Source organism: Crocodylus porosus, unplaced genomic scaffold (assembly GCF_001723895.1).
Source record: "Crocodylus porosus isolate Cpor-Errol unplaced genomic scaffold, CroPor_comp1, whole genome shotgun sequence".
Classification (NCBI taxonomy): Eukaryota; Metazoa; Chordata; order Crocodylia; family Crocodylidae; genus Crocodylus; species Crocodylus porosus.
In genome coordinates, this window is record NW_017728912.1 from 31,689,071 (window position 1) to 31,703,944 (window position 14,874).

Sequence of the window (14,874 nt, forward strand, 5' to 3'; positions counted from 1 at the left end):
CCTGCGGCAGGTCGGCCTGTTGGGTGCCGCCGCCGGCCTCGCGGGCGGCCTGGCCTACGCCGCCTGGACTTACTTCTCTGCCCGGCGGCACGAGCGGGCGCGGGCGCAGGCGCAGACAGAGGCAGGCGCCGGGCTGGGCGCTGCGCCCCGGCCCCAGGTACCGCCCGGCCCCCAGCGCGGGTCCTCCCCTCCCCTCCCCTGCCGTAGCCCCCGCTTCCTCTCAGCCTCAGCGATTCCTCCCCCCAGTCCTCCTTCCCTTGAAGCCCCCTTGGTCCTCTTAGGATCGCCCCCGGAGTCAGCGACCCTTGGGCGGCTGCTTCTCCCTTCCTCCAGCCGCCAAAGGGGGAGAGTTGGTGCACCCCCTCCTTACCCTGGGAGGGGGAGCGCACAGTCCTGGGGAATTCCGGCTGGGAGGCACCTAGTGCCGCCCCCTGCTCAAAGCAGCGAGTCCTCGCCCTTCTCATCCCAGCCAAATGAGGTTCTTTGGGGAAATCCGATTAGCCCAGCTAAAATAGTTGGAAACATTCTTCTTTGCAAAGCTTCCGGGTACAAATGCCCTTCTTTCAGCTTGAGGAAGTGTCATCTCAGCCAAGGCTTTGTCTCCTCTGGGCTTAAGGATGGAGGCTCCCTAGCCTGCAGCAGGCTCTGAAGAGGGTGGTGGGATTACAGTGCCTCTTCTAAAGGCTTTTTTGGCAGGATGGGTACCTGGCCAGGCTCAGCGCTAGCCATCAGAGGCGCAGCTCCGCTGGCAGCACATGAAGCTGAGCTTTCTAACTCCCCAGCTGCGCTGTAAAATCCTGACACTGCACTGCACATTTGTGGGGCTTGCTCTTCTTTTTTACAAACTTAAGAGCATAATTAGTGCCAGACTGGGTGAGGCCGAGGGTCCTTCTAGGCCAGGATGCTGTCTATGACACTGGCAGGAAAGGATGCTACAGGGGGAGAGCACTGAACCAGGTCTCTCCTCTATCTCCTAGTCCAGCATTTCTCAACCCATGGGTCATGACTCAGAAGTGGGTTGCAAGAATATATGAAAGGGTTGCAAACAAACTTTATAAATGGATTCTCCTTTAAAGGAGAAAAATGTGGGAAACGTGGATTTTCCTTTGCAGGCTGGCAGAGCTCCAGCCTGAGAGGGGCTGCTTGGGGCCTCTCCCATACCCCACTCCCTGCCCCACACACTGGGATGCTGGCACCTGGGGGCAGTGGGTTGGGAGTGAAGGGCACTGGGTCAAGACTGGCCATCAATGTTTACAAATGAGTCCGGGTCCAAAAAAGGTTGAGAACCACTCCCCTAGTCAATACCTTTCCTGGCATTCATCATTATTGGTTTGGAGATGCCTGTGGAAACACTTCCAACCCCTGTGTTCAATAGCCAGGAATAGATCTGTCACCATGAATTTAGCCCTTCCCTTTCTGAACCTGGCCATGCTATCTGCCTCCACCGCCCCCTGTAGCTATGGATTCCAGAAGTTAACTGCACCTTATGTAAAAAATGTGCTGGGCGGTTCCTTCCTTCCTTCCTCAAATTCTAGGCTGTACAAAACAATCAGTAGATCCCTTGTCTGCAAGCACAGACCTGTATGAACACGCTGGAAGGGCTCCTGTTACTTTTGTGGGCCTCTGAATCAGACTTGGGGTCTTTGTGGGTGTCAGGGTCTGCACAAGAAGGTTTCAGAGCCCGCCTGATTGCAGTGATAGTCTGTGTTATCATTGGGGGTTCTTTGGGTGGGTTTTTTGGGCTGTAGTGCTGCTATCTGATCCGTTAGCATTAAATTGAAGGGATCTCATGCTAACAGCCCTTGAGTAAAACAACCCGTGCAATTTTAATTGTAGTGTTGAGCATGACCAACACAGAGAAATCACTGGGTTCTGTTCTTTGTCATTGTATTACAGTTTCCTAATCCTACCAGCAGTCCATAGAGCCTTCCACAGGAGGCAATACATGAACTTTTAATGTAGATTTTCCTGCCTTCCCATTTATCCTAAGGCTTCCACAAAGGTCAGAGCCCAGTGCACTCGGCTTTTACTATCTGATCTCCTCAGCTAGGTTTGGCAGGCTGGTGTGTAGGTCAAACTCCATGTCTCAAAAGCTGTGCCCATTGAAAGAAATGACAGTCTTCCAGTGGAGATCCAGGCTTGCAGAAGGCTTTGGGGACTGGTTTGAGGATTCATGCCTAAATAATGTCTCTCCAAGTTATGCCTAACGTCAGAGACGGGGCAGATTAGGGACACTACTAGCAACTGTCCAAGTATATATTATTATATTATTTCTGGACTTGGTTTTCTATGGGTGTTAGTCACTTTATATCAGGCACTTAAATAAATAAATACTCTTTTTCTCTCTTTCTCTCTCTCTCATGTACTCCCTTTCCCCCCCCACACAGATTGCTCCTGAGTTTGTCATACCTCTCTATTTCCCTGAGCGCATGACTAAGGAACTTGAACATAATACAAGCAGACAAAACACTTTCTGTTCCATTTAAATGGGTTTGTGACCTATAATTTGAGCTTCACTGGTTGGGCATATACAATGTAGCTCAGCCATGCAGGAATAGATCTGTTCCTTGTTGAGCCAAGAGTAACTCAGTACAGTTTATAGTGTGGGACCTTCTGGCAGTTGTTGGCATTGCTAAAGGCTTCCACTTGTGTAATGAAACTGGCCCATGAACTGTAGTCATGGAAACACAGCCAGATGTATACTATGTACCATGTATGTGCTGAGTTTGTTCATGGGGTGTCCATCACTGTGGGCCTGGGTGTCATGCAGAAGTAGTAGGAGAAAACCATCAATCCTTCTGGGTCATGGTGTATGCATCAGAGGTCACCTAGACTGTTGATGCATCCACCTATGCAGGAGTATGGGAGAGCGGAGGCTGCCCAGACCTTCCATTCCCCCCTTAGACCATTGAGACAGAATCCAAAGGCCAGACTGAGCCTGGACTTTCGGTGCCTCGATGGCTGTAGTTATGTGCACATCTGGGAAACAAACCCGGGTCTTCCATGTGGCAGACAAGGGTTCTACCACTGAACCACAACAGCAGGTCATGCAGAAATGAAAAGCAACAATTAAGATGAAATGGGGCCCAGAGGCAAACAGTCCCTGTGGCAAAAGCAGGGAAAACAAGGGAAAGCTGGTGGTGAAAGGGGGCCTTGAGTAGCCTAAGATGGACTGGCCTAAACAGAGAGACCTCGTGCTCAGTTGTGGTAGTCTCTGCCCTGGCATGATGTGATTTCATAGACATTTGGGCTGGAAGGGACCCTGGAAGATCATTGAGTCCCACCCCCTGCCCCTGGGAGGGGGGAGCCTGAGGCTTATTGGACAAGGACATCTTAACTCCGGGCACCACAATTCTTACATTTGCTTTAGAAGGTGGACTCTTTCCTTTAGCAGCCTTTTTGTGCTCCATTTTGTACTAGCAGGTAACATGAGCATAAGAACATCAAAACTGCCATTTAGTGGATCAAACCATAGGTGCATCTTGCCCTGTATCCTGTGTCTCACTGTAGCAGAGAGTGGATGCTGAAAGGGACAGTGGACAGGGTACGGCCAAGGTTTTTTTCTACTGTTCCTCTCACTTGCAGCCTCCAGCGTTTAAGGTCTAGTAAGATTGATATAGTTCTGTAAATTCATTCTCAGTAAAGCATGCTTTCAAAGGGGAAATCCATTGCAAACATTGTTTGATGTTTACTTCCTCCCTTGAGTTAGAGAAGTACAAATGGTATATGGCCCCAATATATTCACATAACAGACTTCCACGGTAGTTTACATCTTGCAGAAATAGGACCAACCATAGTCTTAGTCTTCTCCTGGTAGTTATTGTGCATCTTCAGTTCTTAGAGAAAAGCACCAATCAGTTCCACTTATGTGTGTATGTTGTGCATCTCCAACCATATCACCCATGCACATTGGGACAAAGACTTTGTCTTACTACCCAGAATAGCAGAGCGTGACAGGTTGGCTTGACTAGGGATCTAACTGGGATGCTTTCAGAGAGTCCCATACTAAGGTTGTGCTTTAATTTGTGGCCTTTCCGCCAGTCCCAAACCATGTTGTGGCCCATGGTGGCTACCTGCAAAGTGAATAGCTGCTGTTTGTTCTTGCAGCGTAAGTGTGGTAGAGATAGGGCATAGGGATCAGAAGGATCACTGTAGAGTTGAACAATCTGTGATTTGACTTCAGATAGCTCCAAAGCCTCCTTCCCCTTCTGCCTGCCCTTTGACTGAACCTGTAATCTAGTAAGCTTATTATTGTTTGAGTGAGTTGTCTTCTTTAATTTCCACTGTCCTAGAACTTGCTAGCCTATTGGACATGCTCTGCTGTTATTCTAGATGTTTCTCTGAGCTCACTGACATGTCAGCACTGTTCTTGCCAGAGCTTCACAGGTACCATGAGCTTTAAGCTCACCAACTGGTTGGCTCTGGCTCTGTTCACAGCCCAGCTTGTGCGCAGCTCCAGAGACCAGAGAGTGAGCACTGCCCTCACAGATCCCCTCTTTTCCCCTGCTGTTGATTTCAGCAGTGGGGAGGCCTTCCCTGTAGCTGTGTGAAAGTGGGGGCTCCAGCCAGAGTCTGTGCCAATCACCTGGTCAGCTCAGGGCACATGGAGAGCTCCAGCAAGAGCTGTGTGGACATGCAGGTAAGCTCAGAGAGCTCAGCGCGCACGTGCCATACAACCCCAGGGCAGGGTGGTACAGGGGTCAGCTCCCCTCCCATCAGGGCTGCCCCTGTGTACAGGGATGAATGTGATGCCTTTCCACCTAAACACCATGTTTTCAAGAGAGTGGTTTGTATTTTGGGAAGAGGGATGGGGTGTTTGGCAGCACTGAATTGCAGGATGTGGCAACAACTCGTCCAAGCTTAGTCCTGGGCCCTGTTTGGAGGTCTGTTCCCCTGAAATAAATTCTGCTTCTTGTCATCTACTCCTTTGATCACAGAGAATATAATGTTGCTGGCTACAGCCAAATGGCACCTGCTAGTGTGATGAGCAGCAGAGACTAAGGGGAAACGGAACTGTAGGCAGATGTCCTATTACCTTGCATTAGGAGGGGCTGAGAAACAATGGCATCCTTAGGGGAGCACAACGCCCAGCTGCTCCCACTCAGGGAGTCCAGCTATTCCCACTCAGCCAAAATGAAATGCCTGCATTTTCCGAAGACCTTGGCATTTCCTGTTCTCATGTGGGCCTGGAGGATCTGGAGTTTCCATGTTCCCTCCAAGTCCCAGACATTTGCTCTGTCCCAACAAACCTCTTTAAGTCATACTTGAGACCCCCAGTGACTTCTACAATAAAAGCAACTGCCAATCCTAGAATTTCTAATGCCCAGGTTCTCTTAGACTTTTCTAAAGGGAATCCATCTTTGTCTGAAAGCCCTCTTTTAAGCCTTCCTTCTCCATTACAAATAAGCAGAAAAGGACCCACACTTATTTCCCCCACTTTGTTAGCCATCTTAAGCATCCTCAGTGGTAGAATTCAGTATTAATTCCTTGGTGCACAAGCTGCTTTTATATGCCTATGGATGCAAGAAGCTGCCTTTTAAAAATCTTGCTGTTGAGGCCTGGGCTCTTTAAGAGGTATTAGTGTTAAGAGGATGATAGAGATTAAGTGGTTGATGGGTGGTGTTTCTATATTATTGTAAGCAGTTCATTTGTCTTAATTAGTGGATCTAAACTTAATCCTGCACAAACACTTGAGAATAAACACAGGCTTGTAGTAAGTAGGTGGACTAGCAAGTGCTTGCCACTTGTAGGTTGCAGGTCATGAAAGCAAAATAGTTTTACAGACAAATCTATCAGATTCCTGCTGACTTCATCCCCAGGCAGGTGCGCATTTCATACGTAGGTACTGTGAGATTCATTATTAACATGAGTGAACTTTTCCTGCAGAACATGGATATAACAGACCATCTTTGCAGGCCGGTATTGTTATGTGTATTTTGCAAAGTACCTGTCCTGGTGAGAATTGAGAGGGTACTTTATGTGCCTTGGAGAGCATCAATTACCCTCTGGATGAGAGGAGCAAAGCTCTAGGCCTCCCTTTTTCATTTAGAATGTGCTTGATTTTTTTTTCATTTTTAGCTGATCCCAACCATTTTAGTGTGTTGTCTTTCCCAAAATATCCATGGAGCACATACAGCTCTTAAAAGGATAAAAACCAGTTGATTATATTCCAGTGACCACTGATCTGCACAGGTGGCAGACTTACCTTTGGAGATTAGATCAATTATACTAGTGGGTCTAGAGAGCTGTGTGATGTTATGTTCAGATCAGTTATTTCCTGTAATGTTTATAGCACCTGAAGGCTACAGACTATATGTAGCCCTAGTTCAAGCAGGTGCAAGTCCCACTGAGGGGAACCTCCATTACAGCTGAATGCGGTCATATATTTTCCATGCTTTCGTTGATTTGTCAATCAGTTTCCAAGCAAGAAAAGCAGTATGGTCCAATAGGTTGTTCCCAGTCTGGGAGTGAGGAAAGGATTTTTCCCTGGGCTTTCCAACAGATCAGCATCAGGTTTGCATGCGAGTCAGCCAACTTTCTAGCCTGTGCAAAGCACAGACAAGAACACACCTGTTCTTATGCACAATGTGTGGAGGGCAGCAAATGAGAAGGGTCAGGTGCTGCTGTTGTTGCATTTTGGGATGCTCCTGTTCTTTTCTGTGGTGTGTGATGAGAGATGCACGCTGACTTCAGTATGTGCCCAAAAGCCAGCTGTCAAGGTTAACAGCTGTGCTCTGCCAGCTGTCCATTGCTTTTAAATAAATAACTAGAGAGAACCTATGTGAGAGGCAAGGGTTTCTTAGGGTGATATCTTTTATTGGACCAACTGCACGCAGGGGTGAGAGAGAACACAAGACAGTTTCAGGTCACAGATGACCTACTAACAGAGGTTCCCTGCGGCAAGCAGAAGTCTTGCTATGCATGGGTGTCACTTCAGAGGGCTGAGAGCAGATGTGGCAAGGTGGAATTCCCCTGGGATAGGATATATCATGGAGCTTGCTTCAGGGCAGACACATGCCCAGAGAGACCCTTGCCAAAATTTATCCAGGGGTTTCCTTCTACAGGTGACATGTTGTGCAAGGAGGGATGTTGTGGCCAAGGTGAGCTCAGCCATGGGATCATTACCACCTAATGGGGATACCTTGCTGTGAAACATGGGTATGCTGCAGGAAGTGTGAGCACCAGGGTTATGCCCAGCTCTGGGCTTCAGTGGGGGGGAGGGGGGTAGTCACCTGCAGGGTTGCCAAGCCAGCCCCTCACACATGGCTCTTGAAGTGCTGCAAAGAAGTCATGGAGGGCTGTTGGGTCCCCTGCATTTCTTCTGCTAGCCACTGGGAGCTGCTGTGGAGAGGGCCTGCCAGTGCCCCCACCACTCTCTCTTAGGTTGCTCACCCCCATGGCTGGATAGAAACCAGCATGGAGCAACCCAGAGGGGGCTGTAGCTGCCTGCCCCTCTGCTCCCAGACAGGAGAGATGAGTGGCTGGCCAGGATAGGGAGGGCATGGGCGTTCAGTGAGAGGGCACTGAGCAGACATGGTGGGATGGGTTGGGCAGCATAGGGAGGCTTCCAGGACCCTCCTAGCTTCCTCCTCAGGCTCCCTTCCAGCTTCCCTACCTCTCCTCTGCTCCTGGCCACCTGGGGCAGACGGCAGCATGTTCTCACTGGGCGATCGCCCAAGCAGGTGTGTCCAGTCCCAGCACACTGTGACCCAACCTGGGCCCCATAGAGCAGCTGCTGCAGTAATGGATATGGGGTCTGTTCAGATTGGCTGCAAGCTGTGCTGGGGGTCCAAAGATGGGCTGTGCAGGGCTGAGCCAGCGCCCATAGCATAAGGCTCCAGCAGGAATCTGGGCAGCCTGGACCTAGCTGTGAAAGCCTGTTCTAGGAGCTGCAGTGTGTGCTGTTTATATGCCTGAAAGAGCCAGGGGAAAGGGATTTCTTCTCAAACAGCCAATGAATAGAGTCCCCTGTGAAGTCCTAGCAGTACACCTTGCTCTCTACACTCATATCAGTGCTGTGGCAGTCACCACAGTCTGAAGATCCTCCTGTGTATAAATACAGGCCTGTTTGCCAAGTTTTAATATGGTCTTGATGCATTTTATTCCCAGTTTGAGGTATGGTCCCTGCTGCTGTAATCTCACTACTTCTTTGTTGATACTTGGTCTCGCTTCTGATGAGTCCATGGCTTTGCTTCTGTGTGGGCCAGGCAAAGCATCATGCCATCGTGATGTTGAGATTTGCACCTGGGATGGTGTGCTCTCCTCTGCTTTCTGTACTAGTAAGGGAGTTCTCTCCTGTTCCACAGGATAAACCACCAAGCAGGCAGATATTAGTTCTGGGCCTGGATGGAGCAGGGAAGACCAGTGTCCTCCACTCCCTAGCAACTAATCACGTGAAGCATAGTGCGGCGCCCACAGAGGGATTCAATGCAGTCTGCATCAACACAGAAGAGACCCAGATGGATTTCCTAGAGAGTAAGTGCATGGATTCTACTTTGGGTAGTGAAGAAAGCTTTTGGATTTCCCAGGAACTTGTTGCAAAGACTGTAAGAGTTGGCTCATTGTTTTGGCTCCTTCCAGTCCTAGGGAAGTGCACTCACACCCTCAGTAGTGCTAGTACCCCATATGCTAGTCCTAGCCACATCACATTGCTTTCTCTCTCAAACCCTGATCCCAGGAGTAGGGATGTGCTGTCCTACATGAATGCTAAATCTAAAACTGACCCCACCTCTAAAGAAGTGGAATAATAGAAAAGGAGGGTTGGAAAGGACCTCAGGAGGTCATCTAGTTCAACCCCACCAGCCAAAGCTTTGTCCAGCTGGGTCTTAAAATCACCCAAGGATGTGACTTCCACCACCTCTGGGTAAGCTGTTCTAGTGCTTCACTACCCTCCAAGTAAGAAAATTCTTCCTAATATCTAACCTAAACTTCCCTTGCTGCAACTTGAGACCTTTGATCCTCGTTCTGTCATCTGCCAACACTGAGAACAGTCTAGCACCATCCTCTTTGAAACTTGCCTTCAGGTAGTTGAAGGCTACTATTAAATCCCCTCTCAGTCTCCGCTTCTCTAGACTAAATAAGCCCAGTTCCCTCAGCTTCTCCTCAAGTCACGTCCCCCAACCTCCTCACCATTTTTGTTGCCCTCCGCTGGACTGTCCAATTTGTCCACATCCTTTATATACAGTGTCCAAAACTGAACACTGTACTCCAGATGTGGCCTCACCAGTGCTGAAGAGAGGGGAATAATTACTTCCCTTGACCTGCTGGCAATGCACCTACCAATGCAGCCCAGTATACCATTAGTCTTCTTTGCAACAAGAGGACACTGCTGGCTCATATTCAGTTTATTGTCCGCTGTAACCCCCTGGTCCTTTTCTGCAGAGCTGCATCACAGCCAGTCAGCCCCCAGCCTGTACTGATGCATGGTATTGCTTCCTAAGTGCAGGACTTTGCGCTTCTCCTTATTGAACCTCATGAGATTTCTTTTGGCCCAATCCTCCAATATGTCTAGGTCACTCTGAATTCTAGCCCTACCCTTCAGCATATCTACTACTGCCTCCGGCTTGGTGTCATCTGCAAACTTGCTGAAGGTGTACTCTATGCCATCTTCCAGGTCATTGATGAAAACATTGAATAAAAATGGCTCCAGGACTGACCCCTGGGGCATTCCACTTAGTATTGGCTGCCAACTAGAAATGGAGCCATTGATTGCTACTCTCTGAGCCCGATGCTGCAGCCAGTTTTCTGTCCATCTTACAGTCCATTCATCCAGCCAATACTTCCTTAGCTTGCCTGTGAGATTGCTGTGGGAGACCGTATCAAAATTTTTGTTAAAATCAAGTTATATCATGTCTACTGGTTTCCCTGCATCCACAGAGCCAGTCACCTCATCACAGAAGGCAATCAGGTTGGTCAAGCATGACTTGCCCTTGGTGAATCCATGCTGACTGTTCCTAATCACCTTCTCCAAGTGCTTCGACGATTGGCTCCATGATTTTTCCAGGGACTGAGGTGAAGCTGACTGGTCTGTAGTTCTCTGGATGCTTCTTTTTCTCTTTCTTAAATATGGGCACTGTTTCCAATCATCCAGGACCTCTCCTGATCACCATGAGGTTTTAAAGATGATGGCAAATGGCTCTTTAGTCTCATCAGCCAACTCCCTCAGCACCCTCAGTTGCATCCCATCTGGCCCCATGGTGTTGTACATGTCCAACTTTTCTAAATAATGCCTATCCTGTTCTTTTGCCACTGTTGGCTGCTTACTTCCTCCCCAAATTGTGCTGCCTGGTGCAGTAGCCTGGGAGCTGACCTTGGCTGTGAAGACTGAGGTGAAGAAGACATTGAGCACTTCAGCCTTTTCTGCATCCTCTGTCACAAGGTTGCCTCCCTCATTCAGTAAGAGACCCACACTTTTCCTGATTCTCCTTTTGCTATCAACACACTTGTAGAAACCCTTCTTGTTCCCCTTCACATCCCTTGCTAGCTGCAACTCCAACTGCACTTTGGCTTTCCTAATTTCATCCCTGTATACCCAAACAATGATTCACTCCTTATTTCTCACCCTAGCTCTAGGGGAGTGTTCTTACACTCTATCCATAATTGTAGGATAGTATTAGCCCTAGCCCTAGGGAAGTACTCTCACACCTAACCCTAATCTTCACCCTAGGGAAGTGTTCCGTATCCAAACCTTGGTCTTAACACTAGGGAAGTGTTTTCGTACACTTACCCTTTCATGCTATACCCTCTCCTTCCTGACGTGCTCCCTGCCTGTCTGTCCTATCCCCTCCCCAATCTCCACACACAGAGGCTGCCTGTGCCTAGTAGAACTTGTACCACAGTTTGGCCTCCCTTGGGCTGGTGGATGGTAAGCTCTCCAGTGGTGGAGGCTGCATTCCCCCCTAGAAAGCCATTTGCCAGCCCAAATGAAAGAGGCACCTAGAGTCCAGCTCAAGGAAGAGAGTTGTTGATGCAGCTATAACCTCCCTTTTAGCTTCAAGCAGGATCCTTGGAGTGTTCAATCACTAGGGGAAAATATCTTCCCAGCCATTTTCAAAGCTGCAAGAGGAAAGCTTTAGGATGAGACTCAGACACCTAAGACATCCCCCTGAGTACAGATTTCTGAGAGCCGACCGGGAATCTCTTCTCAAACAGTCCGGGCCATTGACTTGGACTAGAGTTGTGGGTACTTAGCGCTTGTGGAAATCTCAACCCTAGTTGTCCTGAGTCTGATATCCCAAGAGACATACTAGCAGCTAGAGCATGTGTTTGAAAATGTGATCTTAATACTTTTTCTTTCAAACAAAGCAAGCACTCGGAACTTGTGGTGTGGAGGGATGACCTTCTGTAAAGAGTCTCCTGTCCAACGTGTGTGTGTTCTGGCTTAATTTTGTGCTGTCTGCTTCCCTCCACTTAGCTGTCCTCTGGCCCCTTGAATGAGAGGCCAAGAAGAGCTTAAAATGAAACTTAAGAAGTTTGCTTTTGAACAGGTGTTTGTATATTTAGAAATATATTCAGGGAACATAAAAGTCAATGGAATCAAGGAGCTACTCACCTCAGTATCTCAAGTTGTTGCTACCAACTGCATGTCCTGTAGCTGCCCTGATTGGCTTTACCAATTGCGTGTCCTGCCATTCTCTTTTGTCTTCCAGTTGGAGGCAGTGAATCTTTGCGCTCCTATTGGAAAATGTACCTACCCAAGGTTCTGGGGCTTATCTATGTCGTGGATTCAGCAGACCATACACGCTTACCCTTGGCTAAACACCTTCTTCATCAGCTGGTCCAGCATGACTCTACACTGCCAGTGGTGGTCCTAGCCAATAAACAGGTAAAAAAAAAAAACCTAAGAAAATTACAGTATTCAGGGTGATGCTTAGATTGGTGGCTTTTAAAGGGAGAAATATAGCTCTCAAAATAAATTGGAATCATTAAGGGGCAGGTATTTCAAATGCAGTTTTTTTTTTTTTATTCTGTACCTGCCAACTGCAGATGAAAACAATCCACGGTTCAATTCTGTACCTGCAATTTAGGTCAGGGGCTTAGGTATCCATGCACATGGAGAGGTCAGTTGTTTTGCAGTTCAAAAGTGCAAAACCATGACCCAGCTAATCCTAGCTGCGCTTTCAGATCTGAAGCTCAGTAGTGTGTCCCAGGCATTGTTATTGATTGTATATCAATTAGAATAATAAAATCATAGACAATTAGGGTTGGAAGTGACCTCAGGAAGTCATCTAGTCCAACCCTTTGCTCAAAGCAGGACCATCCCCAACTAGATCATCCCAGTCAAGGCTTTGTTTAACTGGGTCTTAAAAGCTTCCAAAGATGGAGATTTCACAACCACTTCAGGTAACCTGTTCCAGTGCTTTACTAGCTTTACTACTCTCTTCGTGAAAGAGTGTTTTCCTAATATCTAACCTAACCTTCCCTTGCTGCAACTTGAGATCACTGCTCCTTGTTTTGTCATCTGCCACTACTGAGAATAGTCTAGGTCCTTCTTCTTTGTAACCACCCTTCAGGTAGTTGAAGGCTGCTATTAAATCCCCTCTCAGTTTTCTCTTCTAAATGATATGTTCATATTTTATGTTAGTTATTAATTTAGGGTGTATAGGGTACTAATCTCTATATTTTACTTCATCTACTAGCAGCTGCATAGTGGATAGTAAATTAATTGTCTCTAAACCGGGCATTTTGTTTCTCCTTGAGCAGGTTTGTAGCTGAGGAAGAGCAACTTTATAATACCAGTTCTCTTCACAGGGTGGCACTGTTTTCTCATAGTATCTGAAGCCCAAATTGAATCTTACCCAAATTATACCACTATGAGAGAGAAAAATGCTTGTTTTGTTCAAAAAACAAAATGTGTGTGAGAGAGAGGATTTTTGTTTGGGGGGTGGTGTATCTGCTCTTGGATTTTTCTAATAACTGGTTTTATGTTTGGGCCTTGTGACTGATGGGCATGCTCTTCTAGTGAATCCTTGATAGTGCTATCAACATGGGTCCTAAAGCTTGAGGAAGGCTTAGCTTCAGATGCACTGGAAGAATATAAAAGGTTTGTGTCTGTAGATGTCTAGAGAAAATGAGATCTAGGCCAGCCAGACTGTCAGAGGGACTGCAGAGATTTTAGAGCAAAAGTCTCACTGAAGGTCAGTGAGATGTTGGAAAATCTTCCTTGTGAGGTACAGACTTTTCTCGATTATCTGAATGGATTGTCTTGGCCTTGAAGAGCAAACAGGCCAGTTGCTGCTTGTAGGAGATGTAACAGACATGTTTTCTTTTTTTGTTTGTTAGGATCTTGAAGGAGCATACTGCATCACGGACATCCACGATGCTCTGGCCTTGTCTGACATTGGAGATGAAAGAAAGATGTTCCTTATTGGAACCCACGTGGCACAGGATGGCTCTGAGATTTCTTCCAGCATGAAGGATGCCAAAGAACTAATTGCACAGCTGGTTTTGGAGACTGCATGATAACTGCTGTCTGAGAAATTGCTAAACTTTGTTGTCACAGTCATGGGATCTAGATGGTGGTTGCATTGCCAGCTTGCAGGCCCGAGAGTTCCACTTTCCAGTCAAGATGTGTGGTGTTACTCTCTCTTGTCAGTGTTAAGATCATTTATTTTATTAGGATTTGCAGTTTAAAACCTCTTTGAAAATCACTATATTTTTCTGAGAATTTGTAAGGGGAGAGGGAGTTTCAACAAGACAAGCATTAATGGGACATGTAGCATAGGTATGTTCATCCAGATAATCAGTTGGTGTTGATGATCAGTTAGTACATTGACTTCAGTGAAGCAATGCTGATTTATAGCAGCTCTGGATTTGAGCCTGAAATTTAGTGATGGTTGTTGTGGGGCTTTTTTGTTTGCTTTTTAAAAAAAGTCTTTTACAAGATTAAAACAGCAATATCCTTTGTCAAAAAAAACCACACAGAAAAACGAAATCTATTTTTGAAAACTTTTAAACATCATGGCAAATATTTTCAAAATGACTGATTCTGGGGGTCAACCCTTAGTTATCTGTGGGTTGTCAGAGGGCGACTGCTACTTGCTTTCTGGAAATTGGGTCTTTTTAAGATGTCAGGTTGTAATAGATGATCTTGGGTGCTCAATTTAAAATCTTGGTTTTACAGACTTTTTAGTGCATGGAAACCAGGAAGTAAAATTTACCATGAAAAGAATATTAAGGGTTCCTTTGCCAACAGGAGAAAGTTACAACAAGATAACTCAGATGGAATTTAAACCTGTTTTAGTTGGACTAGTGCAAAAGACTGTGTAGACATTTATTTCTATATAAACGATGAATTAGTATCATTTAGTTTAATTTAGTTAGAAGCATATTTAAGCAATAGACAGAGAAGCAAGAGTACCAACAAAGTACTCGTATCAGTTTATAGTTTAAAAGACACAATGACGTTCCAGCAGGGCAGCTTTCTTGTGAACTTGGGCCCTGAACTAAATCAGCCATCAAAATTAAACAAATAATATTAAAGGTGAAAAATAAATCTGATTTTAAAAATTCTTTTCTACTCCAAACACACATATAAGGAAAATGAATTGGTTTGCATAGAGTGGGCCATTTCCATCTTGCTAGCACTCCTGTCTTTATATTTATAGAAGAAGTTTTGTATTGAGTTGTAGGTAGAAAATACCATGAATACTCTGCAAGGGTTTTGTAACAATGGATCCTGTACCAAGGTTTTCTACTAGCAGCCTTTCTATTTTGCCACTGAAATAGTTACATAAAGCAGAAATGTTATTGTAGTTTCTTGCGGGAGTCTTATTTACCCAAACAGATGGTGGAACAGGGTGGTCTGGTATGGAGGCCTGTCAGGACTAGAGCTGGCCACAGCATTTAAACCAGAGAGCAGGAACCGTCTTCTTG

At 46.6% G+C, this 14,874-nt stretch overlaps 1 protein-coding gene across 1 annotated transcript; it reads left to right on the plus strand.

Annotated features, from left to right (window-relative positions):
• Position 1: 1 nt before the first annotated feature.
• ARL9 (ADP ribosylation factor like GTPase 9) lies at positions 2–14,753 on the plus strand (the record flags this gene model as incomplete). The annotated part of the gene is made up of 4 exons (XM_019533969.1): positions 2–157; positions 8,307–8,475; positions 11,649–11,824; positions 13,282–14,753. Coding segments are annotated over 4 exons (681 nt in total), but the record flags the coding sequence as incomplete, so codon positions are not given.
• Positions 14,754–14,874: the final 121 nt, after the last annotated feature.